This window comes from Alosa sapidissima, chromosome 13, assembly GCF_018492685.1.
Source record: "Alosa sapidissima isolate fAloSap1 chromosome 13, fAloSap1.pri, whole genome shotgun sequence".
NCBI lineage: Eukaryota > Metazoa > Chordata > Actinopteri > Clupeiformes > Clupeidae > Alosa > Alosa sapidissima.
In genome coordinates this window covers 5,266,520-5,293,865 of record NC_055969.1, presented here as the reverse complement: position 1 = coordinate 5,293,865, position 27,346 = coordinate 5,266,520, and the positions used below count along the sequence as shown (strand labels likewise).

The 27,346-nt window shown below is 41.3% G+C and overlaps 3 protein-coding genes across 5 annotated transcripts in view; 1 reads left to right on the top strand and 2 right to left on the bottom strand.

Moving 5' to 3' along the window:
• The window catches only part of pnpla7a (patatin-like phospholipase domain containing 7a), a 41,742-nt gene extending 32,444 nt beyond the window's left edge, over positions 1-9,298 (bottom strand). For all 3 annotated transcript variants that reach the window (XM_042060179.1, XM_042060180.1, XM_042060181.1), the window contains exons 1-14: positions 9,186-9,298; positions 8,394-8,489; positions 7,989-8,076; positions 7,627-7,709; positions 7,215-7,303; positions 6,768-6,908; positions 6,254-6,413; positions 5,823-5,903; positions 4,886-5,014; positions 2,662-2,742; positions 1,600-1,741; positions 1,346-1,426; positions 950-1,035; positions 545-697 (exon numbers count right to left, since the gene is read on the bottom strand). In XM_042060179.1, coding sequence (XP_041916113.1) covers positions 545-697; positions 950-1,035; positions 1,346-1,426; positions 1,600-1,741; positions 2,662-2,742; positions 4,886-5,014; positions 5,823-5,903; positions 6,254-6,413; positions 6,768-6,908; positions 7,215-7,303; positions 7,627-7,709; positions 7,989-8,076; positions 8,394-8,489 — 1,410 coding nt within the window. In that variant the 5' untranslated portion in view covers positions 9,186-9,298. The remainder of the gene's footprint in view (positions 1-544; positions 698-949; positions 1,036-1,345; positions 1,427-1,599; positions 1,742-2,661; positions 2,743-4,885; positions 5,015-5,822; positions 5,904-6,253; positions 6,414-6,767; positions 6,909-7,214; positions 7,304-7,626; positions 7,710-7,988; positions 8,077-8,393; positions 8,490-9,185) is intronic.
• The window catches only part of LOC121680692 (high mobility group nucleosome-binding domain-containing protein 5-like), a 692,414-nt gene that overhangs the window by 78,393 nt on the left and 586,675 nt on the right, over positions 1-27,346 (top strand). The window lies entirely within an intron of this gene.
• clic3 (chloride intracellular channel 3) lies at positions 10,661-15,047 on the bottom strand. Its single transcript, XM_042060263.1, has 6 exons — positions 14,635-15,047; positions 13,000-13,109; positions 12,578-12,703; positions 12,238-12,344; positions 11,860-12,035; positions 10,661-11,564 (listed from the first exon to the last, which is right to left on the bottom strand). The coding sequence occupies exons 1-6, from the start codon at positions 14,668-14,670 to the stop codon at positions 11,400-11,402; spliced, it is 720 nt and encodes a 239-aa protein (XP_041916197.1). The 5' UTR covers positions 14,671-15,047; the 3' UTR covers positions 10,661-11,399.

Sequence of the window (27,346 nt, the reverse complement as noted above, 5' to 3'; positions counted from 1 at the left end):
TTTGGCTTGACTCCCTTGCCAATTATGAACCACGTAGCTTTCAAAACATTCCAAAAATGATGTTACATCACATCATCCCCAACCCATGCTGTAAACCTCAAAACACATACAATTTGCTTTTGGTGACAGAATATAAATAAACAAAGGAACCAAACATGCTTGGAATCTGAATGCAAAGGAACTTACAGGCCCGTCATTTAACCATGCAAAATACTGCATGTTACACTTTCACCTGACTGACAATATCAACTGCTTCATTCCATCTGGTGTGTTTTTTCCCTATATCTATTCTTTATTGTCAGGGATATCCAGGAAAGTAATAAGCGCGAAATATAGTTTGGACATGGGAAGACATTGGAGGCTGATCCGTGAGCATAGGGGTGTGTGTGGGGGGGGGGGGGGGGGGTGGTCACTGTGGTGTGTAGAGTGCAGAAATGAGAGCACAGTTTGGCAGAGGTGTAGAGAGGAGCGACACAGACAGTCAGAGTGGAAGTGAAGTTGGGAGAGCGACGTGAGGTTTGGGTCAGAGGACTCTGAGACTCACCTGCAGCGGGATGATGCCCAGCAGGTCCTTCTTGGCCGCCTGGAAGATGGCGCCCACCTTGCTGGGGTGGACGTCCGGGCGTCTACCACTCTCTGTGTAGTGGTACACAGCTGACGGAGTGTGCTGCATGGTCACACTCTTCTTAAGGATGGACTGAGGGGGGGGGGGGGGGGGGGGCGCACAGAGAGAAATAAAAGAGCTTTAGAATGAGAGAATCAGAACAAAACAAAAATCATAGTCTCATATGTCAAGAAACTAATAAGAAATAAATACATAAATACAAACAACAACAAGCATCAGAGGATGGCTAAATGTTAAACTGTGGCCCAATACTTGATACTTGACCAGTGATTCCACCACAGCCAAGTCTTGGGGCAGTATGGGTGGCAGACGCCCTGGCTGTACCTTATGAACGATGACTGGGCTTGAAGGGGCCTCCTCCAAGTTGACCCGAGCTCGTTCGTAGGCCATGTTCAAGTCATTCCCTGACACTATGGGAAGAGCAAGACATATGGAGACAAAGGAGTTTACAGTTTACAGAAAACAGTTCTGATTACATTGCACATAAACAATGAACTTTTTGCACAGTGTGTGTGCGAGGCTTATTGCATATCGGCGAACAGTCGACTTTGAGTGCACAGGCAAAGATGGAAAGCTCTCTTGACATAATGAGCATGATGGGCTAGTATCTGCTGGACCCCACCCAACAACATTGCACGGCTCAAAGAATGCACTTCATTCCAGGGCAGTGTGTGTGTGTGTGTGTGTGTGTGTGTGTGTGTGTGTGTCTCTGTGGCATACCTGCGCTTTCAGCGGATAGTGAGCGGACCTTGCGAAGGCTATTCGATGCGTTATCTCCCATTCCTCCAACTTTACCTGAATCTGAAGCATGCATCCACACCAAAAGAAAAAATGTACACAAACATTAAATCTTTGCAACATAAACTATACATAAGCTTTGTATTCGATGGAGTTTGAGTGAGTTAATCTAATGTTAGTTTAATAATGGTAAGGAATAGCTTGTGTGTGTGTGTGTGTGTGTGTGTGTTTCTAACCCGTGTCTGATGGCGACTCGGACAGCCCTGCCACACTCTCCTCATCCTGACTGGCTTGGAAATGTGGTCGACGTGGCATCCTGGCGGGACTGCTCTCTCCAAGGACACTGGCCACTGCAGTCAGGGGGACTGCCTGTCTCTCCTGCCAACCCACAAGCAAAGCCCTCTCAGTCTTGCAGTCCCACAGATGCTTACATGACCTTAAAAGGGGTGCATGAGGTCATACATACCTATGGGCTGTTCATGCACTTAAATCCACCTTAAAGGGCAGTGAAACACTGTACACACAACTGATTTATCACTGCATGGAATCTGTTCACCATAGCTGAAAGCTAGTTCAGTGAACCTTCCGGTTTTAAGTGCTGAATGTTTTCTACTGAGTGACTGTGAATGCATGTGCGCCAGGCAGTGTACAGCTGTGTGTGTGTGTGTGTGTAAATGGGCCATTTGACAGACTGGAAGCGCAATGCTTTAGATCTGATGGAGTTTCAGGACTGTGGGGCTTACAGAGGAATGTCCTCTAAAGATTGTGTGAGCATCATAAACCATACTGATGAAATGAGGGGGCACACACACACACACACACTACACACACACACACACACACACACACACACACACACACACACACACACACACACACACACACACACACACACACACAGACACACACACACAGACACACTTTTGTGTCCTTTGTCACACTTACCTTGAAGTGATTATAGTGCAGAGCTTAATGTTGCATGAAATCAGTTTGTGTGTATGTGTGGGAGAGTGGGTCAAAGCAAGAGAAAGGGAGAGGGGAATGACCATGAAAGAGGGAAAGACAGAGAAAACAGTGAGAGGGAGGAAAAGACAGACGTTTTTGTGTGTGTGTGTGTGTGTGTGTGTGTGTGTGTGTGTGTTGTGTTTTTATGCTGGGTGTCATTTAAAAAAAATGAAAAGCAGTTTAGTATAAAACAAACATTCAGAATATAGATTTGTAATTGTAAGATAGAAGAATATAATGATACAGAAAGATTGTGTGTGTCTGGCCGTTTGTATAGGTGTGTTGTAACTCACTGGATTAAAGAGCTCAGTGGTCAGGCCCAGGTAGTTGTGCAGTGCCAGGAAGGTGACCCTCTGCAGACGCACCATGATGATCTACACACAGGAAAACACACACACACACACACACACACACACACACACACACACACACACACACACACACACACACACACACACACACCTCTGAGACCCTGTGTCTCACACATATTCGTATGCATGCGTAACACATCAGAGCTGAGGCCTTTTACCAAAAAGAAAACAAACTATTGGAAATATGAGGAAAAACTCTGAGGAATGAGGAAATGTGCAGGGCACCGATTTAGCTTGTGAGATCTAACATGGCTGCCAGCTAAGTGTCACAATGGATTAAAAATGACTTTCTTTGAAGAGGTCTACATGTCTTTGAGGCCAGGGAGAGGTTGTTGAGGAAGCAAAATCCCCTATTTCATCTTCATCTTAAAAACCTCTCTCATGGAAAAATACTTTGTGCTGTGACATCATCATAAAACCATGATTCATGCCGGTTATAACATACATTATTAGGCTTTTAACACTTTCATTCTTCAAGAACAAGAGAGCAATATCTGGAACACTGCCAGTGCTTTATACCTGCATAGCATGATAGCATGAATAAGCAGCTTAAACACCTCAAAGATGTTTTGCTCCCCATGCAGAGTTTGATGAACAACAAACTGCCATAGCAACGAAAAGTATAGACTGATGAATTTGTTGGTATTTGTGGGGGCTAGCAGTTTGTCTGGTGGTTATGTTGCTGATTAGATCATAAACGGCCACAGCAACAAAGAGCAATGACTTTATCTTTAAGAAAATGGCGTTTCATGGGTGCTCCTTTCTGGACCAGCTAGAATTAGCCAATCAGGTTCCACGTTACTGACGGAGACAACATAAGGTACAACGGTATGTCGTTGATGAAGATCGGATATTCCCTCAGAGGAAAAGAAGTTGTGGAACACGCTTCACCTACCCTTGTTATAGGCGCAAATGTATTTCATTGGTTGGGATAACATTTTGGGGATGGTGGTGCAGAAGTTTGCCCCTTGTCTCGAAATCCTATAATGTGATGTTCATATGTGATAATATAATAAACACAGAGCATATTGAGTAAGGATTCACTTTAGGCTATACAAATAATGATACCTAAATGCTTTGGACTAGCTGTATTAGGCTATTAAGTGCGCAATATGTAGGCTATCCAACGAAAATGACTATAAAACACTTTACTTGACAGTATCGACATAAGAGTGACATAACACTGTCATGTCACTGTCATGACACCTGAAACCTAACCCTAAACCTAACCCTAATCCTAACATTAACTTGTTATGACAAAAACCGAATGTCACTTAATAACAGAAGCGTTATGTCATAAACGTTCATGACAGTTTCATGTCACTCTTATGTCGACACTGTCAAGTAAAGTGTAACCCTCTAACCCTAACCTGTCATGACAAAAACTTAATGACAGAAGAAGCGTTATGTCATAAACGTTTATGACTTGTTTATAATGTTTATGACACGCTCATGACAGTGTCATATCACTCTTATGTAGATACCTTCAAGTAAAGTGTAACCAATAATAGTAACCTAATATAACAACATTTACTTTTTTCTTGTATTTACAACAATGCCTGGTATAATACAGCCTAAACTATGTAGGCATTAAGTCAAGTATCCGTAGCTCAATACAAATAGGCAGACGTTTTATTTGTGCTTATTTGTAAAATGCTTAACCAACATGGACGCGCGAAGACACTCGTGCCCAACACTATAATCGTGTATGAGTTGTCATCTACCAATCAGCATGTAAAAATTGGTGCCGGAAGTGGCAACCACGTAACGCCATGTTTTCAAAAATGTAGGCAGCCAAATGCAATGCTAATTGGCTGAAGCTAACCCTCCAAATCCTGACCACTGGTAGAGAACTCATGAGTGTGGAGGGGGGTGGGACTGGGATGCCAGACACCACTGTTGAGCCTTCTGGAGGTGTTGTGGGCCTAATAAAAAAAAAAACACAGATGAAGAAAGGTGCCTGATTGATAATCCCAGTGATATGGTCTCTAGGGCTGTTCTGTTGGTGATGTTTTTCCCCACAAAGGTTGCTTTCTTGGTGATATTGTTTTAGATTATAAATAGGCTTGGCTATTGATTGAATCTGAAAAAGAAAGAGAGGAAAGGGCAATTACACACACTGTGTGTGTGCACATCTTTGCAGTACCTGTATGACCCGAACAAGGGTCTCGGGGTACTTCTTGAAGACAGACTGGAAGGCAGAGGCTGGTAGGCGCAGTATGGTGGAGCGAGAGGCGGCACGGGCTGACACCGTTTTATAAGGCGCTGGGTAACCCTGGCAACAAACATATTTTATTTCATTTCATTTTATCTCATTTCATTTTTAAAAAGAACAATATTAAAAGGCAGTCAAAATAACAAGGAAAATTACAAATGAAAGGCATGTTTAAGATCAGAATATCTGTCTGTTTGGTTTGAAACGAAGCATTACATTACATTACATTTAGCAGACACTTCTTGACCAAAGTGACTTACATATGTCAGCTATTACAAGGGATCACATTGTCCCCTGAGCAACTTGGGGTTAAGTGCCTTGCTCAAGGGCACAGCGGTGGAAGCCGGGAATTGAACTGACAACTTTCAGGCTACTGCACGCTAGCCCAGCTCCTTAACCACTACACTACCACCACCCCCAGAAGCAATATCAAACCAAACAGACTACAAAAGATACAGACACATACAAACTTACAAATTAAAACCAATTCCAATAAAGGCTATTGAAATTGAAATATCAAAGGATAAGAGTGACGGACGGATCATGTGAGTTGATACCGTCAGCGAAGGGTACGTTAACTGGGTCCTTCTTTGTGTGTGTGTGGTGTGTGTGTGTGTGTGTGTGTGTGTGTGTGTGTGTGTCTGTGCAGATAACTTAATCACTATTGGTGCAATTTACTTCAAATTCTCTAAGTAGAGGGTCACCATTTCTCAATCCTCCTACTTGATCATGTAATTATGAATCAGTTTTACTTTTTTATTGTTGTGGATTAGGGACAAGGGGTCTCCAGTCACCTGACTGTTCTTTATTTAAATGAAAATAAGACAAAGAGACAGAAAGGTCTTGCATAGTAAAGAAAGGGCCTCACAGTGATGATGTCCAGAATGCTAAGCAAACTGTGCACACTGTCTCCAGGGTGGACATCCTTTACCACTGCCTCAGTGCCGTCCTGTAAACACAGAGCAGGAGAGAGAGAGAGAGAGAGAGAGAGAAAGAGAGAGAGAGAGAGAAAAGAAAGAAAGAAAGAAAGAAAGAAAGAAAGAAAGAAAGAAAGAAGGAAAGACAGAGAAAGTAAGAAAGCGAGAGAGAAAGAAAAAAAAGAGAGAGAGAGAAATGACAGCTGTGACAGTTGATGATGATATCTATACGCCCGACTGTACATCCTAACCCAGCTAATACATTTTATCATTACATTACCCACTACAAGCTCCATTTCATTTCAAGTTATTTTCTGTGCATGCTGTTGTTAAGATTTGCACGTCCCATGTGTCCGGGTTATCCTAGTGTTTGGGTTCTCACATTTTCATGGATGCACAGCTCGAGGCGTCCATCCTGCACCACAAAGATGCTGTCGTCGTCGTCGCCTGGGCGGAAAAGCCCTTCGCCCTCCTGCAGCTCAACAAACACCATGTGCCTGCACAGCTCCAGGAACAGTGGCTTCTCAAAGTGACCCAGCACTCTATAGCAAACATGCGCACACACACACACACACAAATAAATAAATAAATAATGTACTTCATGTTTGCATGTATGGAATGAGCCATCAATGTACAAAACACTGCATGTTGACCTTAACTATTAAAGCAAAGTAGAAGGATCCTTTTCAAAATCAACCTCGGGTACATCAAGAACAATTTAAATAAATCCATGAGCATGTTGTCGTTATCTATATATAGGTCGTTGTGTTGTGTTCTGTTGTGTCTAAATATGTAAAATATGTAAATATGTAAGTACCTAAATATGTCCATGTCCATGTATTGATAATGCTCAACAGTAGTGAGAGGGGAAGTACGAGGGAGATGTGTGTACTGACCTGACATTTTTGAGCATGTAGAGCACCTCGGAGGGCAGGTTGGAGTTCTGCACATCAAACTCGGTGAGGTCCGCCTCCAGCAGAGACGGAGGAGGCTCTTTGGGCTGCAGGGTGGGGGGCTCCTTCCTGATGCGCAGGATCCTGAAACACAAACAAACCATGCGACTAACTACAAAGAGAAACACAAAATGGACACCCCGCCCTTCATATGAAACACTCCAATCCTCTTTAAAGACAAAGACAGACATTGTGGCAAATAGGCTTGTTGTTGGAAGGGACAGAATCTTTAACTGTGAGATGGTCAGTAGAATTTAAACATTGCTTTGCAGCACACTGACAATCATGCATAATGCTGAAAATGACTCCTTCCTTCTTGTGCAGAATGTGGTGGCCTATGGTTCAGGTTAGGATAAAGGCAGAGAGGTGGGGAGTGACGAGGCTGGATACCTGCGGGCGATGCTTAGGACTTTGGGCCTTTTGCGTGGACGCTGTTTGGACATGGATGTTGGCCCTGGGGTTGAGGACAGAGTCTGGACCTGCGTGAGGTGTAAAAGATGGACGCAGAGATTAGGGAAAGAGAATACAAATCAATACAGATGTAAGAAAAAGATTGATGGAAACTGACTGGACAGGAAAAGACTATGACTAATATGAAGATGAGCAACTGTGAATTGCGTAACATTGGAAAAAATATGCTATGTGTTGGAGCCGGCTGAGCTGCAAAGGATATGGTTTACAATTGCACAATAGGGGGGTAGGCAAAGGGGGGCTATTTCAAAGCAGCCAACTCCCATCACTGCGGGAGGCGCAGAAGGACAGAAAACGGAGGAGTTATTTCAGAGGTGGGGGCTTTACTTACTTTTCTCATGATCTTTCGTCCGTAAAACATCACCTTATCTCTTTTCCTAAAACGATATCGAGGGGTTCCAGGTTGCTGCCCACCTGTTTGCGAACACAAGCGAGAACATGAACAAGAGGCAGCAATCAAACCACATTAAATCGTGGTATAGGCCTACTAATACTACTCAAAGTAATCCACAACATTTCATCCAAAATGTTTTGTTTGGCTCAGTTGAAAACTTCAAAGAATTGATGTGATGAAAAACATTTCAAATCAATGTGCTTTTTTGAAAGGATGGGGATTAGCGTATATTCTATTCATTATTTGTATTAGATGAGATGCTACAAGCTTGTCTGGGGATTGGGTGTTCAGACACTGACTAGCCAGTTTGTATCTCCGGTAGAGAAAGAGCACAGCGATGCCAATCAGTGAAACTGCCACCACTGCACCGATCAGCACACCCGTCAGCTGTGGACACACACACACACACACACACACACACACACACACACACAAACAAACAAACATCAACACATCATTAAGAGGACCTTAGTTTTCTACAGACTAGAACAGGTTATATAACATTATTGATCATAGACTTGGTGTGAGTAAAACTGACTCATGAACAATGAGTGATATTTTACGGTCAACCATCAAAACTTTTAAAACATTCTGATGTAATCTGTGATGACTGGTGATTCCACGTTCATAATAGGCCTACCTACAGATTAACATTTAACACATATATTTTCCCCATAAGTACCCAGAGCAACAAGAGCTAGTACCATGGTGGTTTGCATCCTTTCCTCCACAAACTTTTGCAGCCGTTGTCCGAAGTCCTTCCCTGGGGAACTCGTCCATTCATCCATTTCTGCCAACATCTGCCAAAAGTTTTCACAACACTGTTACAATCCTTCACCATGTAACCAGTGAAAAAATGACCAAGAAACCCTTTTTACTGAAATGTCGAGCTATTTTGTATTACCTCGTAGTAAAGTACTATTTCTCTATTGGCTCCCAACATGTATGCAACTGTAACACATTTCCAGTGAGTAAAAAGACGAATGAAATTGTGTCCTTGCCAGCTAATGTTCACTAACATTACACAGGACTATGTTACAGTGAGGCAATTGTTTATTAGGCTAGAAACAGGGCAATATAGCTACATTGAGTTACAAGAACCTTCTGGGTAACATCTTCATATTAACGTTATGCGTGTATCCTATGTGTGGGGGCTAGCTAGCAATGCCCTAATTCCACTTCTTTATTCATTGTGGTGGTGGCAACACATTGTCTAAGAATTACATTATTAACATCCATGCATAGAAGTCGTCATTTTGCATTATCTTATCTAGACACGCCAGTCGCAGTTTGAACTTAATGTTGTCGTTAAAAGCTAATAGACGCATCTTCTTGCGGTACACCCTATGGGTACACCTTCGGAGCTAATAAGATAGCTAGCCAGCCAGCCACCGTGTTTACTCACGCCAAGTGAAATAGTGGCTATTTTCATGCTTCCTTAAATCATGACATTACAGATAACTACTTATTTTCCCATATTGACACATCTGCCTTACCTTACAACCCCCTTTTTAAGAGTTCTTCCCACGGCTTCAGATATTAAAGAACTTCATATGGCTAGCGTTACTTTCCCACCCTCCCTCTGTGTGCAATATTTGTTGATGTCGACTACTGTCAGTGTGGAACGTAGCAAGTCACGTCGCATGGCTATTGGTTACTCACGGTGCGCCTGATCCTATCAGAGTCAAGCTTGTTGGGATCCTCGTTGCGATGGAAGCAGTTTTTTCAACATCCTTCATCATTTCAAACGTTGAATTTATTAATTTATTTGCGCCTGCAGCGCATAGTGAACACAGCTGGAAGGATTATTGGTGCTTCACTCCCCTCCCTGAAGGACATTTACACCACCCACCTCACCCGCAAGGCGACCAAAATTGTGAGTGATGCAAGTCACCCCGCTCACAATCTGTTTGATCTACTGCCCTCTGGGAAGAGGTACAGAAGCCTGCGCTCCCGCACTACCAGACTCACCAACAGCTTCATACACCAAGCTGTAAGGATGCTGAACTCTCTCCCTCCTCTCCCCCCTCAGCTACATAACATCCTAGACATTGGACCCACAATGGCCGCCTGCACTACTCCACTTGCACACTTGTACACTTTACTTAGGTCAAACAGAACTACCCAAGCCTTTTATTGGCCTGACTTTGCACTAGTATTTTATTGACTGTCTATGCACAATTTCAACCAAATTTTGCTGCTCTTATTTTTTTTCATTATTATATGTGCCCTCTTATTTACTTATTTACTTACTTTTTTGTTTACTTGAATGTTATGTTTGTCTGTGGACTTAAATTGGTCAAATATGTCTTGTCTTCACCGTGGGATAGTGAGAAACGTAATTTCGATCTCTTTGTCTGGAACATGTGAAGAAATTGACAATAAAGCTGACTTTGATATACATATATATTCAATATTATTGAGCGCTTTGGGTTGCACTCTGTGCATGTTAAATGCTCTATACAAATAAAACTGACTTGACTTGATATGAATTAAAAAAAAATCATCAGATGAAAATAGCCTGATAGAAAAAAAAAACTTAACCACTCTGGAATTTAAAAAAAAGAAAAAAGAAAAGAAACAAGTAAGGATTTTCACAATGAAACTAGGCTACATTATATATAATGCATGGTCGGTGACCACTGGCATTGGCTGTCTACCTTAAAAGGCACTGACCAACTGGTGTGTGCCTTTTAGGTTAGACAGCCAGATACAGGTCGAGCTGTAGCAACAGTCTATATGTCTGCCCATAAATATGGTATGTTGATAGATGTAGCTGGTTCTGCCGAATAGTGTGGGTCTGTGTTTAAGTGGAAATTATTGCTGTTGTTGTAGGCTATGTGATCTTTTCGTTCAAAGATTCTTACGCCCCACAGAAAAAAGCTCTGTATACAACTAGGCTTATAAACTACTGAATAAAAGCAGACTCAAAGTTTTGTTTAATAATGATACACACTTTTTTCTTTTTGGTAATGAAAAACTTTATTATGATTGATTTATAAGTAAGTCTATAATACAGTAAAGGTGACACAAATATTTTCTGTTGGCTCACTTTATTTCTTATGTTAGCGTTCAAAGGCTGTTTCTCAGTCAGAGGAATAGATTTTCTGGATAGGTAGCAGTCAGAAAGATGAGAACAGACCTTACCACCTCCTTCCTTTCCTTTGAGAAATGACAATGCCTGCGTGAACCATCACACTCATAGAAAGCTGTCTCTTTATCAGCCAAAATAGGAGTTAGAAATTGTTTTTGCCACAGTGAAATAATTTCCAAAACTATGAAATCTCCAATGTTCACTTTAAAGGTGTAATATACCTAAAGCTGCAATTTGTTGCCAAAGAAATAAAAACCTGTAAACTGCAATGATAATGTATTTAGGAACAATGGCAAGAAATGATTTAGCATTTTGTCCAGGTACCCATTGATATTGAGGTGTTTTCAATGTGTTTTCAGAATAATGTTGTTGCCACAAGTCTACCAGGCACAGCAAATGCCTAGCCTACTACAGTGTGATCATCAGTGCTTAGGGTTTTTACCTAATTATACAGTGCTTATATGGTAAATTTCATGACAGTTATAAATTACAATTTTGATCTACAATATATACTATTAGTAGTAGTAGTAGTAGTATATTGTTGTTGTGGCGATGTTTATGATCTCCTTTACATTCCAGTGTTCCTGTTCCTGCCTGGCTGTGCCCTGATCCTAAATCACTTGTTGAGGTATTTGGCCACGGAGTGATAGGCCAGCAAAATCTCTGAGTCATTGGGGCAGGTGTAGCGAAACTCGTCCTGCTCGTTAGCCTTAGCCAGGTAGCGGGTCAGACCAGTCAGAGCAGCAGGAATCTCAAAGCTTCGGTACTTTTTACACACCACCTATAAAAGAGAGTTTAAGAGAAGCACATTGGGTAAAGCAGTTAAAACAATTCACATTTGCTCAAGAAGATTTCCTTTCATTCTTTTTTAATATTTTGGAGGGCTTTTAATCTGAGGACAGTGAAGATAGTGAAAAGAAGCAAGTAGCCTAGGAGATCGTGATTGGGAAATGACTCAGGTGGACCCGAGTGTGGTATGGGCGCTGTAGCCAGTTACGCCACAGCGCCCCTGCTTAAAGAGAGATTAAATCTTAGCATGTTCTCAGAGGATACAACTGTGGGTATTGTGGCCGAACCTTGACTATATGCAGCTTGGGTAACAGGTTGCAATCAGCAAGACTGAGAGCATTTCCATCCAGGTAATCTCGTGTCGACACTGACGAGTCTGGGTTCTTGTCCAGCTCATATGGGAGCGGAGTCAGAAGGTACTGATCCAGTTTCATCAGACTCTTCAGAAACTTCTTCTCCAACACTGATAAAGAATACAAAAATATCTCAGAATCACAATACTTATGCATCAGCATTTTAGAGCATTTTCTTTTTGTGACAGTGAGGTAACGATACCTCACTGTTGTTGTGCAGAAGTGTTTTTTTTTTCTGTAGTTACAAACATTTTTCACCCTTATACCATTTTCAAAATATCTTAAATCAGTCAGAACAGGAGAGATCCTTACTTTCATTGAGTCCAGGATTTGGGTTCTTGATATATGCAGAGAACTTGTGAAAGATATCATCCCCAGCACCATTGGATTCCTTGTAGCGACAGCTCATCTTGGGAAACCTGGCCATTGGAATTCAATGCAATGTCAGAGTGGTAAAGGACATGAAAGAAATCAGATTAATATATTTTCAGTTTAGAGTTGCAGGACAGTGAAAGGCCTGTGTCTGTGTATTTTCCCTTAGTAAATGAAAATGCTTCCCTGCCTCTGCTACAGACATCCCATTAGATAAACATCTACCATGTGTTGTGCAGTGGACCAGGGGTGGAAGGTAGCATTGTCAGTCATCACTTACTGGGGGGGTGCCAGAGTCTCCTCCAAAAACTCTTCAATCTTGTTGGTGTCAGTGCGTACCTCTCCGTTGTAGATAAGGAAAGGAGGCTGTGACCCTGGGGCCAAATCTTTGAGCACCTCTGGAGCCCTTTGATGAATGAGATCAGGCTTATTATAAACACCATGTTGAACTACTGGTACTGATTAGATATGAAACAGATTGTATAAGCAAAACAGGTATTTCAAATCAGTGATAGGACACAGCTGATAAACTAAGTGCTTCCTATTTTTTTCCAGACAACAGAATAAGAATAACCTTAGTTCGAACTCAAGTTTGAGTGAAAATGTCCTTTGTCAATCATTTTCCTCTTCACATTACAATGGTATTGACTAAAGTGATGACATTCACAGGTATGGGTTTTGCTCAGTAAAAGCAGCATGTACCTCTTCATGTCAACAGTGGTGAGGGTGAAATGAACACCCTTCAGCCAGAGGATCATGAAGAGTCTCTGGCAAAATGGGCAGTTTCCCACGCCCTCTCCATCATCGCTCGCCTACAGAGGAGACAGACAAACAGGCCAAAGAACAGGAGTTAAAGGCATTTACTTGTACCACCAATAATATAGCAAACATATTGCTTTGCAATGAATTTACTCCCTGTTGGTTTGTAAAAACAAACCTTTCATTTTTTAGTCCATAGTTGGAATGTAACCACAACGTGCATGTTTGAAGGGTATGACAGCTGTTTCTACATTCTTCTTGCCACATTTGGTGTAAGGATAAAAACCCATTTAGATATAGGCCTTCACTCCTTCAGGCCTATAAGTGTCAGTACAGTAAGATAAACTCCAGTGATGTCCAAACTGCCATTGATGTCTGATGATGTACTTTATGGCTTGAATGTCACATTGGTGAGAAACTGAATAAAGTATTCCAAGGGAGGAATTGTGTGCCAGATTGAGCTTTTCCTCTGCTCTACTTCTTTATCTGATTGAATATTTTCACATATTTACACACTGAGCTTTTAAGCAAGGAAATCCACAGATGTGATGTCATTCTTTGTTAGTTGAAAGAAACAAAATGTCATGAAGCATCACTCATCAATAACATATATATTGATCATGCGTTTGCACCTGGCTTACTAAAATAGATGTGTACTCTACACTGCACATCATACAGGTCAACAAAGTTCATGCATATACCTGGGTATATATTTCTATATATTTCTGTAGCTGTCAGCTTCATCGCAGTTGTCAAAAGCTATTCATGTGTCAGAAAATGAGCACAGGCATCGCCACCAAGAGCACAAGTCACATCAGCACAAATGGATCAAGCCTGTTCTCATTGGGTGGCTAGTTGCTTACATAATGAGCAATACTGATAACACACTCACATTCTCCATCCCTTTTCAAGTCGACTCACTCACAATGATATGCACTCTTCTTTCTTTTGTTTCTTCCTGTGTTTGATTTCTCTGGCAACAAGTCTTCAGGCTCACACCCTTTTGGACAACTCAATTTTGATGGCAATTCAGCTTGCATTGTCCCATATACAGTTAACAAGGAACACGAATGGGACACATGTGAAATGGTACCTCTCACTATTAAACTATAAGTTGCCCCTCTTGTTTGTGTCATGTACTGATCACACATCATGCACCATGCCATTTTATATGATTGAAACCCCTCCATTTTAATTAACAATAATGTGTTCATTTGTTTTGTTTTTTAAAGTTGTCCAATGCAAAACGTATACTGATCAGCGCAAAACCCTAAAACCCTCTAGTATTTGAAACAGCAATAAGAAAGAATAATAGGTGGTTTGACCAGTTTTTTTAGTTTAAAGACAAGAATCTCACAAAGCTCCTCCTGTTCAGCTAAGGTTAAATGTGATACAGGGTGGTATGGGAAAAAGGTAGTGATTGTCAGTACACTATAAGAAACTGTTTTGCTGTTATGTTAAAAACAGGCTAAAAGTAAGTTTGATCAGAATGGTGGAAAGTAAGGCATAAGTAGTCTATCATTAGAGCCAAGACGCAACACATTTTCTCTGTGTTACTCTTCATACTTCACTCTTTACCTTGATGAACAGTTCGATCTTGGGTGCCTCTGCCATGTTATGTGTTCCTCCTCCTCCTTTCCTCTCGTTTTACTCCACTTCTGCTCGTCTTATGAGCTGTCCACTTCAGAGAGACACCAAACGCCAAGAACGAAAGTCTTTCATCCAATTTGATACATACACCAGTGGCCTGTGAGGATGTTGGTGTTGAGGCTTCCTCCGAGTCCTTTTGAGGCCAAGCCTGTAGCTGGACAGCAAAACGTTGACGGACGTGCAGGTCAATATCACTGTAGTGTTTTCTCCTTTTGTTCTCTACACTGTGGTCGAGATCAATGAATGCTTTTCAGGCTGTCCTCTTCTCTGTCTATCGTTCTTTCTGTCCTCTTCCCACCTTGTTTGACACACCCAGCTGTCTTCAGCTGTTTGAGCATGCATCCACTGGGCAAACCTGTCCAACTTGTGCAACCTTTCACTCACACACACACACATTCTTCACTGTCATGCGGTATCATTTACATTGTTGTGAGCTTTTAATCAGATGCTTTAAACAGAAAACAGTTGGCATGCGACCAAACAAGATGCTGCATTTCAATTTAAAACGGTCTTAAGATGCAAGTTGTTGTCTTAATGACAGTTTCTAAACTATTTATATAATTTCTTTTAAACTCTTGTCAACACTATTTCTGTAAATTATTTCTTTCCTTTGTTAAAACTTTGCTCCAAAATGAAAATCGCTCTTGATTTCTTGTAGCCTAGGCATTTAACTGTGAAGAATAGGCTAAATCTCTTGAAGTGTTCAACATTGGAAACTGTTATCCAACAGCACACTCTAGTGGTGAATTTGGTTAGCATTAGAGTGACATTATTTTCCATAGGTGACAGGCCAGCAAGAGCCTATTGTTAAAACAAATTAACTCATTGAATGCCAAGCTGTTTTCGGGAGCTTTGTCCTAGAGTGCCAGCAATCTAGACCATTGTTGATGATTTTTGTACAGCCACAGCATATTCTGTGTTATAGCTATGAACACATACAATAGCTCGATTAAAAGGTGAGACTCTCGGTGGGTGCAAACTGTGTATTTCTACACGCCTCTGTTCCTGAGAAATCCCAAGCTAAACAGTGGCTAGTTTTCATCAAAATCGCTGTTTTTTTTTCTAGAAATGGAGATATAACGTCTTTCATGAAATATGAAGTGTTGCCTGTTACCAGAGCCCGTCTACGGAGAGCCTCCCCACTCTCTATTAATCCCATACAAACCGAATTTGGCTGCAGTTCACCAGAGTTCACCTAGATGGCGATCGCGGGCGAGTCCAAAATACATGGGGTCCTATGGAGCTACATGGCTACATTTATTGTTTTCACCTATTTAACAACTGAAACCCTCAGATTTTATTTTATTTTTCGCAAAATGGATATGGATTATCAATCAAAAGTGAGTTTCACGATCGTCATATATTTCATTTCCATTCATCACAGAGTTCCAAAAAATCACATATAAGGTGTGCTAGAGTGTCTAGTTTCGTAATTTAAAAAAAAAGAGCTAAAAACGTAATATTAAGTTTTTGGCACTCAACGCATGGGAAGGAAAAACGTAATATTACGTTTTTAACACTCAATGAGTTAAAAAAAATAATAAGAAAAAGTTGATCAGAAAGCTATTGTGTAGACACTGTAAATGTTAATATATTTCGATGTAGGCCTAGGCCTAATAATGTCTATTTTTTGCAAACCAGCTTTAACTTCAGAAACCCATCCATCTATTGTTGTTCTCATTTAGCCTTTTTCCACCGACAGAGAACCGCTCCGTTCCCGATCGCAATCCATCATTTGAACCAGTCAGAGCATTTCGACCAAACAAAAACGGTTCAGAACGTAGCACTTTGGTTTGGAGCTTGAACCAGAAAATAGCTGTTTACGTTTTCCCTCCTTATCAACTGTTTCCATGAGTAAATAAAACTAGTCAACTAGCACTAGGCTGCAAACATACCCATCATTTTACACAGCTAATGTCTGCCATTGTTATTGCCATTGTTACCATACCTGTCAACATTTAGCTTTCCAAAAACGGGAGATTTTTTTTCGTGGGGGGGGGGGGGGGGGGGGGGGTCAGTGTTTATACCGGATCTGTGTTTGCATATTTAATACGTTTCATACACGTGTTTCAACACTGCATTTCAGTCGTTGCTTTTACCTTAACCTTACGCATGCCAGTTATGTATCCACCAGCTGCCTGCCTGCAGCCTACTTCCAAAACTCCAAAGCTGCTTGCTGTCAGATTTGGTTCCGAGGGCACAAGTTCAGTGTATCAACAACACTCAATAACAGTTTATGTGATGTGTTAATCAATTAAATTCCCAACAATTTCACAACAGCTAGTTCTGGAGTAGGCCATTCAACTAGCCCGCTTGCTTACGACGAGACTCAGGCTGTGCAGTCGGCACCCGCTTCCTTATTTGGGTTTTGGGTTGCCAGGTTTTAGTCTGACAAAACGGTTGAAATTGAAACTAAGTGATCGTGTATGTGTAGGGTGTATTTGGCAACCTGAATGGATCAATTATTTTAAAGTGAAGTTTGATGGCCATGCAAATTACGGGAGTTTTCCGGGAGAAATAACAAAACGGGAGGGTGCTGGGAGATGACCTTGAAATACGGGAGAAACCCGGGAAAAACGGGAGTGTTGACAGGTATGATTGTTACGGTCATAGGCCCATCATTCTCCCATTCATGCATCTCATTAACTTTTGTTAACTTTTGTTTTGCATGCAACACCCACTATGATGCACCCCTGGTTCTGTTCAAAACTGGTGGAAATGCGGGCTGGTTCACTAGATAGCACCCATAGACAGTAAAAGATAAGGACAGAGTCATCACTTAGACGTCAATCGAGGCAGGTGAAGCAAATTTTAACCGTTTCCTGTTGGTCGACGAGGCTTTCTGCGCAGGTTTAGGGGACGTAAATGTAACGTAGGCACGTAGTCTGACTTGTGTAACTCTTGTGATAGCTGCGCCGAGAGATTGGGTATGTAGCCACTTACTTCGTTACCACCATGTCTACATTACTGTTCTAAATGTCCTAGTTGTTCGTAGATAAATGTGATTTAACATAAACAGCACTCGCCACATTCATAGCCTAGGCTACTGTCAATCCATCAAAACTTCGCTGAAATGTTGTGCTCCGATGCTTTCGTTCTTATCCAGAGAATACGGTTATTTTGCTCCTGTGCGACGCTTTCACCCGCTCTGGCTGTATGCTTATTACGTCACAAAAGTTTATTACTCAGTCTGTAAGTCATTTACGAGGTTATGACGCCAATCACACAATGTTGTATTACTCCGGATATAGAAAAAGTTCATATAAAGGCTTAAAACGCTTCAGCTGTAACGTTATTTGATGTCAAAGTGGCGCCAAAATTGAATGGGCTTCAATGGGGATGGCTAGGTGAACTGGTCTACTATTTAGCCTCAGATCCGCCATAGTGTCTACGCTCCTCGAACGTTCGCCTGCCCCCTTGATAGCACCAAGGTTCAAATAATTCTGAACGGAACCGGTTCAAGAACGGTTCGCTGTCGGTGGTAAACCATGCCAGAATGCCAGAAATTCAGAAATACAGTTAGGCTCATACGTTTTTGAACCCATGCTAAAGTTGACTAAAAAAGAGCAATATAAAATCATTTTTTGGAAATTGATCTTAATGCCTTTAGTAAAAAAATGAGGAAATATCCAACCTTTAAAGGACAAGTTCGCGATTTTACATTTAATGCCCTGTTTTCAGATAGTTTATGATTAAAAAGAACGTTTAAGATTGAAATTTGGACACATGCTGCTGTCCTGAGAATTTTCGGTTTCTGTGGTAGCACCCCACCTCCACAATGCTGCATAGGTGCACTAGAACAATCTTTCTAAAACGCTTAAACTTTCGTTTACAAAGACGTGAAACTCACCGAGTGGTCAGGGGTACTGATATGTTCACACACAAAAATCGCTGCAAAAGATGCTTACAGATACATACAGGGCCGGCGCTAGCCATTTGGGTGCCCTAAGCACAAATGCTTGGTGCTGTAGCCCCCCCCCCCCCCCCCACACATTCTTAGTTTTTTTTGGTGGTCCGCAAGCTAGCCCAAGTGTTCCGCGAGCAGACGTGGTAAAATATAATATAGATGAGTTGTTTGCAATATTGAACCAACTTGTATGTAAATCCAAACATTTCAGCAACACTGCCTATGTAAGCCATGCCAGTTTAAATCATATGAATTCTCTGACACAATAATACAATCAAAGTGGTTCAGTGAGTATGCCTATTGTGTAATTTACTATTGAAGTAGGTCTAATTTTTTTTTTTTTGGTCCTTGGTCTGAAAAAGTTTGAGAAACACTGGCATAGAACAACTAGTAAATTTATCTAAAGCTGTCTAATTTGGCAAAATCATATCATGTTCAGTTGCAGGGTTTTTATGAAGGTATATTGGGTGCAAAAGTGGCGAGCATATCTAACTGCAGATTTTGCATGTGCACACTAAAGTCATAAATGTGTAACAGTAAAGTTGAAGTTGTACATATTCTTTTATATCTCGTTAACACAAAATAGGGGCTACGGGTTCACAAATCCTTTTTACAGGTACACAAATCCTATCCTGTGAGTCACAACTTTCAAGAGTCATGCACTCGACACTTTTGCTCCAATCGTTGCAGCGCAGTTGGTGCGAAACACATTTGCACATCCGTGTTTCATAATCTGAGAACTCATAATCTGAGTAGCCTATTGTGGTGATTTTTCACGACCCAGATTTTTTGGTGCCCCCCCAGGCACTTGGTGCCCTACGCGCAGTGCGTGATGTGCGTGTGCGGAGCGCAGGTGTTACATGGCAACTGGCTCCCATGTTAACATGTTAAGCGGCCACATCTGTCAAAGAAACGTCATCACTCGTGAAACGTCACCAACGCAGCCAGTTAACATGGGTGCCAGTTGCCATGTAACACCGGCACTGGATACACAGATACAGTGAGATTTTTAAATGTTAACAGTTGTAATGGTGAATACACTCTTTTGAGAGGTGGATAAACTCTAATAAGAGATGGATAAACTATTTCTGAAATTTCAGAAGTGGAAACTGCGTTTACTTGCGTTTAGCCTCCACTACATCCCTGTTCAAGACCCCCTACTTACACTGCAGCTAGAAGTTAGGAAAGCATCAAAGGCGAGGAGAGGAGGAGGGCATTTTTGACTAAATTTAATTGAGACATACTACTACGTGCTAACGTTAACGTTACTGCATATCTGTCAACATTTAGCTTTCCAAAAACAGTGTTTATGGATCAGTGTTTGCATATTTAATACGTTTCATACACGTGTTTCAATACTGCATTTCGTTGCTTCATTGCTTTTCGTTTCATCGTTTGCTTATGTATCCAGGCTGTTCTCATTAAACTTTCGTACGAAAAGCTACTAAAAGTAGTGCACTACATTCCGTATGATTTCCACGTAATTATGAGCCAGGACGCCTGGCCACGCCCACAGTGACTGATGACGCCAGGACCACGACGATGTGCACTGCAGGCTGCTGTGAGTTAAAAAATAAATAAAAATAAAAAAGGAGCAAAATGTCTTTGGACTGGAATAAATGTATTATTTTAAAAGTAGTATCTAGGCTCGCAAGTGCAATGTAGTCTGTTGTTTGGATGTAATGCAAAATATCGTTGGTAAATGAAGAACATGTTGGCTTTCTCCTGTAGCCACGCACAGACTCACAGGCCAAGGATGTTTGGATGATTATCATGGATTATCATTATCATGATAATCATTGTTGATGATTATCAACAATAAAGACTCCATGCAGTTTGCATAAAATGATTCCGCGGATTTTGCAACAACAAGCCAACAAACACGGGTAAGTGGTTATTCAACATGTGGTTCAAATGATTCAAAATGACTAACATTATGTGCAATAAACTGACACTTCGAATAGCCCCGGTTGCTTTGGTCTACTTTGATCTGTAAAAATGTCACATGCAGCCATGCATGCCTAAATTCTGCTTAGCCTAGGCCTACTGCACGTTAATTATAGGCGGTTCTTCACAATGCAAGTAGAACGCTCCATTGACTATAAATAATGACCGCTGTCAGTGGCAATGGATTTTCATTCAAAAGTGAAGGCAAACGGTTGTGTTTGATTCAAGTTCATCGTGTGTTGCGAACTATTTGTTAATAAAATGATACATTATCCCTTTTAATGTGCATTAGGCAATAGGCGCGGTTCGCCCTGTCAGAATGACCGGCGTTCTATACATTATCCCTTACATAATTAATGTGCATTAGGCGTGATTTTCATTCAAAAGTGAAGGCAGACGGTTGATCAGCTGTGTTTGATTCAAGTTCTGCGTGTGTTGCGAACTATTTGTTTCTCAGCAAAAGCCACAACGCAACGGTAACAAACTAGAATTGTGGTTCCGAGGAACTGCAAGAGTGGGTTTGATCAGGGGCATGGAACTCGGCCTCATCCAAGGATTCCAACGGTACCTCATTTATGAAAATCGGACATACGGGTCAAAAGTTACATGCACACACCTTCATACACACAGACAGCCCAGCCCAACCCATTAGACACTGCCAGATGGCTTAGAACTCTGCCAGGTGAAAGCTTAACCCTTAAAGGTGTAGGCAGAGAGGGTTCAAGCGGAGCGAGAGGCGCAAACGTTCGACAATTTCCGCGTTCGATTATTGCAAGGGGGAGGGGGGGAAATCCCCCTTTATGCAGACCAGAGTAAGCCCTTGCTGCACTAATGTCAATGGAGACTTGTGGAATTTTACCAATAAATTGGTCATTTTGTCTTTCTGGATTTGTTGAGGGTTTTTTGGAAAATTGTGTCATAATCTGTAAGTGTTTGGGATCATTTCAAGCCTAATAGTGTAATTTTTTAGTGTTCGGATTTGTAATAAAATAACTTAATATTAGACCATGCTGCTGCCAGTTACTGTCCGGTTGTTATCATGCTAGCTAAGGTAACATTTTAAACGGAGAAGTGTAATTTCTTTGAAATGACAACTAGCTGAATAACACTACTGACATTAGTTAAAGTGGATAGTTTATACTCAAGCGAATTTGCAACAGTATATTAAGTTTAAGCGAAGTCCTTCAACTACTAGTCACTTGTTAGCGCATAGCTGTATTGCCATAGCTACTACCATCCACTTGTATAGCATTTTAAGCTAGCGTTAGCTAGCTAGCTAGCTCGGTTCACATGACTAATTAAATTATTCATATCATGTCCTTAAGAATGATTCATTGGTATCATACATGATTATGGACAATAATACTGTGAACACAATTATGTTTATCTGTTGTTATTGCTTATTAAGAGAGAAAGTTTATTTAGTGACGTAGGGTGACACTCCCACTTATGCAGACCGGAACTGTCCCGTTTTGCTCCCATAGTAACGAATTACGTTGCTCTATCTTGCTAGTAATCAAGGATCTTTGGTGTAGGTTTTTGAACATTCTAAGTTCCGCAACAATTGAAGGTTCTAAAATTCTATGTTGAATTCAATGAACCCAGATATTCTTTAGAATGTTAATTTCCCAACATTCCCGTTACACCGGTGTGTACTCCTTTAAGGGTTAAACAATTAGAGCTGTGATGTCACAATCGGAATTAGAATCCTTGAACATTCCGCCATTCATTTCAATGGGGACACGAAAGTAACAAGCAAGTTACACCGGTTCGGGCCTGAATTTTTGGAGTTCGAACCGCGTCGATAGCTCAAACGGTCTAAGAGCAGTAGTTCGTCCAAAAAGTGGGTGAACAGGAATAATAAACTAGATTTGCGGTTCCGAGGAACTGCAAGAGTGGGTTTGATCAGAGGCATGGAACTCGGCCTCATCCAAGGATTCCAACGGTACCTCATTTATGAAAATCGGGCACACGGATCAAAAGTTATCTGCATTAACGCAACATCCAATAAGCTAAAACGCATAAATAACATGGTTGCTATGCTGGTTGCTATGGTGGTCGCTAGGTTGACATTACAGGGGTGGTTTCTAGGTTGTTGCTAGAGTAATTAGTTAGTTGCTAGTAAGCCATCTTAAGCTGACTGCATAAAGTGATTATTTTAAGAGATACATTTTCAAACCAGAACTGTGTATAGGTCATGGTTAAAAACGTATCAGAATCTCAGAAATAATCACGTAATACAGCCAGTTTAAGATTTTTTAAGAAGTCAGATTTTTAAAGGCAATCAAATTTCTGCTGACTCTCTTCTGGCTGCGGTTAAAGACCAGCGCCTCCTGAGAGGCCTGAAGGGTCAGTTCTGAGGTTGTTGGCTGCTGGAACCGAAAAATGCATTTTCTTAAAAGACAATGTGACTGAATGTGACTGAAGTGCGGGCAAAGTTTGCACAGAAATGTACGATTTTTCCCACCCTCATCGACCTGGTCATAAAACTTGTTTAAATGATCACACGACACCTCCTTGCTGCTTTGTCGTCTACATCAGCCTTTCTCAAACTTCTTTGACCTGAGGCCCAGTCAAGGCATACTTTGGGGTCATAGGGCCCACCTACATGAACCCACCCCCTCCTCCCACCCCCCATCAAATTGTAATGATATCACAATTGGGGGCCAAGCAGCGAAGCTGCGAAGGCACCCATTGTTATTGTTAGTTTTCTTATTATTATTATTCCTCTGCCATTGAAGTCTATGGCAGCCCATAGAACCGTCTGGTGAAAAGTTGTGAAATTTGGCACACTAATTAGGCTGCGTCCCAGAATTAATTTCACCAAATTTCGAGTCCGCACCACGAGCGCTCTAGCGCCACCAACAGGCCAAATTTGGACATGCGTTCATGCATGTAACTTCTGACCCGTTGGCCCGATTTTGAAAAATGAGGTACCATTGGAATCCTTGGACCAGGCCGAGTTCAACGCACCCTATGACGTCATTTTCCGCCATGATGGATTTTCCGCCATATTGGATTTTAGTGAAAGTGAAACTAATTTTTCACAGGTCACAAATTTTGTCCGATCGTCACCAAACTTGACATACATGATCTTCAGACCAAGCCTCACAAAAGTTGTGGTGTTTTGTCTTCGGAACTATGACCGTTCACCCGTAATATCCAATCGAAATTTGCGGCGAAGCCGCCAAACAGGAAGTGAGCTCATATCTCAGCAACCCATTGATCTATCATAACCAACCTTAGTCCATGGACTCAGGACCCAATCAGGGGGACGCTCAAGAAATCTGGTGACCTTTGACCTCTAGGGGGCGCCGTAATTAAGAAACATACCTTTTGGCCTGTAGCAGCAGTTGTGCTTAGAATTAAAACCCACTAGTGGTGTCTGGTACTACTGTTGAAGGTCCTTAGGCCGACCCAATCCAACTTGTGATGTCATCGTAATTGATTCGGCCGCCATATTGGATTTAATCAAAAACACGTACAAGTTTTCGCAGGTCACAAATTTCAGCGGATCCTCACCAAAATTGGCAGAGACCATCTTCAGACCATGCCTGATGAGTGCATTGCTTTCTGGAACAATTGACAGAAGCTTTGGCCTGTACCAGCCAATCAAAATTTGCGGCGAAGCCGCCAAACAGGAAGTGATTTCATATCTCAGCAACGCTTTCATGTATCAAAACCAAACTTAGTACATGTACCTCAGACCACATCAGGAGGACGCTCAAGAAATTTGGTGACCTTTGACCTGTAGGGGTTGCTGCAATTAGCAATATTGCATTTTGATCTGTAGTTGCTGACGTGTTTTATCAATCTTTTATTTTTTAATGTGAAACTGATGACAACATGTTCCATCCAGTTCATTCTAATGCGTGCGTGCAAGGGCGGGGCGGGGCGGGGCAGGACTGGGTGGGACGGGCTGGGGTGATTAGGTGGGGGGCTGGCTGGCGGAGGCGGTGGCAATTCTCAGCCCTGTTTCAGCCCTACAAAATCAGTTATGTTTTGATATGACACTAGTTGAAAGTGTTGATCGCGGATGTCTGCTGAGTTCTAACTTGTCGCCATGGCTACTCCAGCCTATTCTGCTTGGCCCCCTCATTGCTGCTTGCAGCTATATTTATTATTATTTTTTTACTATTGACCCCTTGCAAGTGACGTCACGTTTTGTTCGCGCCACAGCAAAATAGCCTAGTGGACGGCAAGAACACGAATCAAATCAATGGGTTGTAATGGGACATATCGCACAGCTAGGAGATTATAGTGAGATTTAACCGTAGTAATGCCCTTCCACGACTGTTGGCTTATTGTTTGGAATACAACAACATCCCATGTTCTTGCATAGATATATTTTGGTTTGTTTTCTTTGTGTTTCGGGAGTATTTCAACCACAATTGCATGCTTATCTCCTCAGTGTATGAAGCACAGCAGCGGTTGCTATAGCAACCATAGACTCTGAACAGGACGGCAGATAGCACTTAGGCAAAGTCTTTGGCAAGATCTGAATGTAAACAGATAATACCGTTCAAGTTTTTTTATTTCCTATTTCTTTCAATTCTTTAACTTAAGACACGTAGGCCTAAGAAGTAAGTTTATTCGCTGGGCAACGTACAAACTGACGAGTTACATTAGCCCTAGCACTATGAGCTACGATAAACGTTAGCTAGAATAGCTAGCTTCTAAGTGTGGCAGCTAAGTTATTATTTCATGTTCTGTTATGACATTCTTAACGTTTTGACTATGTTACAACTGATAAAAGCAAGACAAATAAAGTAACCAAATCGCTTTGCAATATTTTAGTCTAGAAATACTTATGGGTGTTCATTTACCATAATGTTAATTACAGTAGCCTAACGTTATGACCTAACCTTATCTCCACTTGCTGTTACCACCAGTTTTAATAACTTTACATTTGCGATCATGACCCATTTCATCTAACAACACCACTGGCATCTTTCCTTGACTATCAGACCCCAAACAGCAATACACTGAACTACAAAGATGTTATAGTAATGGTGTTCAGTTCATCATAATCGTTATGACATAATGTAATTTGCCGTCCGTCTCCTATCTTTTTGCCGTCCAGCATGGAGCCGTCACGTGACTTAAAGGAGAATTCCGGTGTGATATTGACCTAAAGTGTATTGAAACATGATACCGAGTGTGAACGTATGTCTCATAGCCCATCTCGACTTGTCCCCTGCACTCCAAAATCTGGCGCTAGTTAGCCGATGCTACCAACAACTTCCAACAATCAGATTCCAAAAATAATTCAGTGGAAATGCATGGATTCCAGCAAAGATTCTAGAACAGAGCTCTGTTCTAGAATCTTTGGATTCCAGTTTCTTCCAGTAGCAGCAACTGGAATCCATGCATTTCCACTGAATTATTTTTGGAATCTGATCCCTTATCATAGCTGTTCATTCTTACTCGTTGCTCGACTTATCGTGACTAAATTCAAGATGGCTGCAAACGCTAAACTTCGTGAAGATACTGTCTGTATAAATCGTCTTGTAAGTAAACTACCAGTGTTTTTTCAAAGTTCTCAATGTCTCGTTTTAAATGTCAGAGCCCTCGGAAGTCTACCAATGAAGTGTGGAGATACATTGAGCCTCGTAAATGGGTGTAAAACAGTGATTTATTTGCATGGCTAGCCCGATGCCGAAGCACCACTATTGAAAAAGATGTTGGTAGCATCGGCTAACTAGCGCCAGATTTTGGAGTGCAGGGGACAAGCCGAGATGGGCTATGAGACATACGTTCACACTCGGTATCATGTTTCGATACACTTTAGGTCAATATCACACCGGAATTCTCCTTTAAGTCACGTGTCTGCAAGGGGTGAATATTGCTATACATGCACTTCAAAACAGTCAATGTTTAAAGTGCTAAGATTGTTCACAAAAGTTTGTGAAAGCATGCACATCAGAGTACTGCTTTACTAATGTAAAATATAATTAGGCCTACACTAGTTTCATTGTTTTTGCATTGTTGTACGATGCTTGCATGAAAAATACTTCTCAAAACAACAGCAATTATATGGGTGCCGTTGTTTTGGGATGTTTCCCTCATGCAAGCATCATACACTGATAGAGTATATGCTATTTAATTACATTTCATTTGAATGCCTGAATGTAAGAATTCAGTAAACACAATACCAGCTTTTAACATTTCTGTTGTTTACTAGTTTATGTAAATCGCATAACACATGAACTGTTTACATACTACTGATAGCCCATTACTGTACACAATAATACTGTGCCCATTCATTAACATATATTAAACATCAGGCGTCTTGTTTACACATTTAAACCATATTTGCACTTCGAATTTCGCCTCCAAATTGTAGTAACTACATCTACGAAGTCTAAGGAAGATAACCATGTAGTCTGTTCAAAGATAAGATACATTTTGACAGAACTACAGACCTCGTAAAAGTAGTACCTAAAATGACTCCGTTCACTTCATTGCAAAATCGCGGTTGGTCTGTTTACACATTAAAACCATACTAACAATTTACATTTCGACTCCACATCGCTGTAACACCATACCAAGGGTCTTAAGAAGTGAGTCAATTTGGCTGATTACGTTAACGCATTTCCAGGGCTTGTCAGCTCAAAAAAAGCAGTGGCTATTGCTAACGCATTCATTTTCAATGCCTAGCATGTTAGTTAACATTAATAGGTTGCATATGACAACAGCAAATAGCTAACGTTTACGTTAGCCTAACTTACTTATTGTTGACGTTGACCCGACACGTTCATAAGTTAGACCATAGACTGATAAGGA

Bases quoted from the DNA above. Each gene is read 5' to 3' on its own strand.
- clic3 (XM_042060263.1), bottom strand. From the start codon at position 14,670: ATGGCAGAGGCACCCAAGATCGAACTGTTCATCAAG. The intron at 12,345-12,577 runs GTAAGTGATGAC...TCCAATGGCCAG, and splicing joins GAGACTCTGGCACCCCCCCA to GTTTCCCAAGATGAGCTGTC. The intron at 12,036-12,237 runs GTAAGGATCTCT...ATTCTTTATCAG, and splicing joins AAATCCTGGACTCAATGAAA to TGTTGGAGAAGAAGTTTCTG.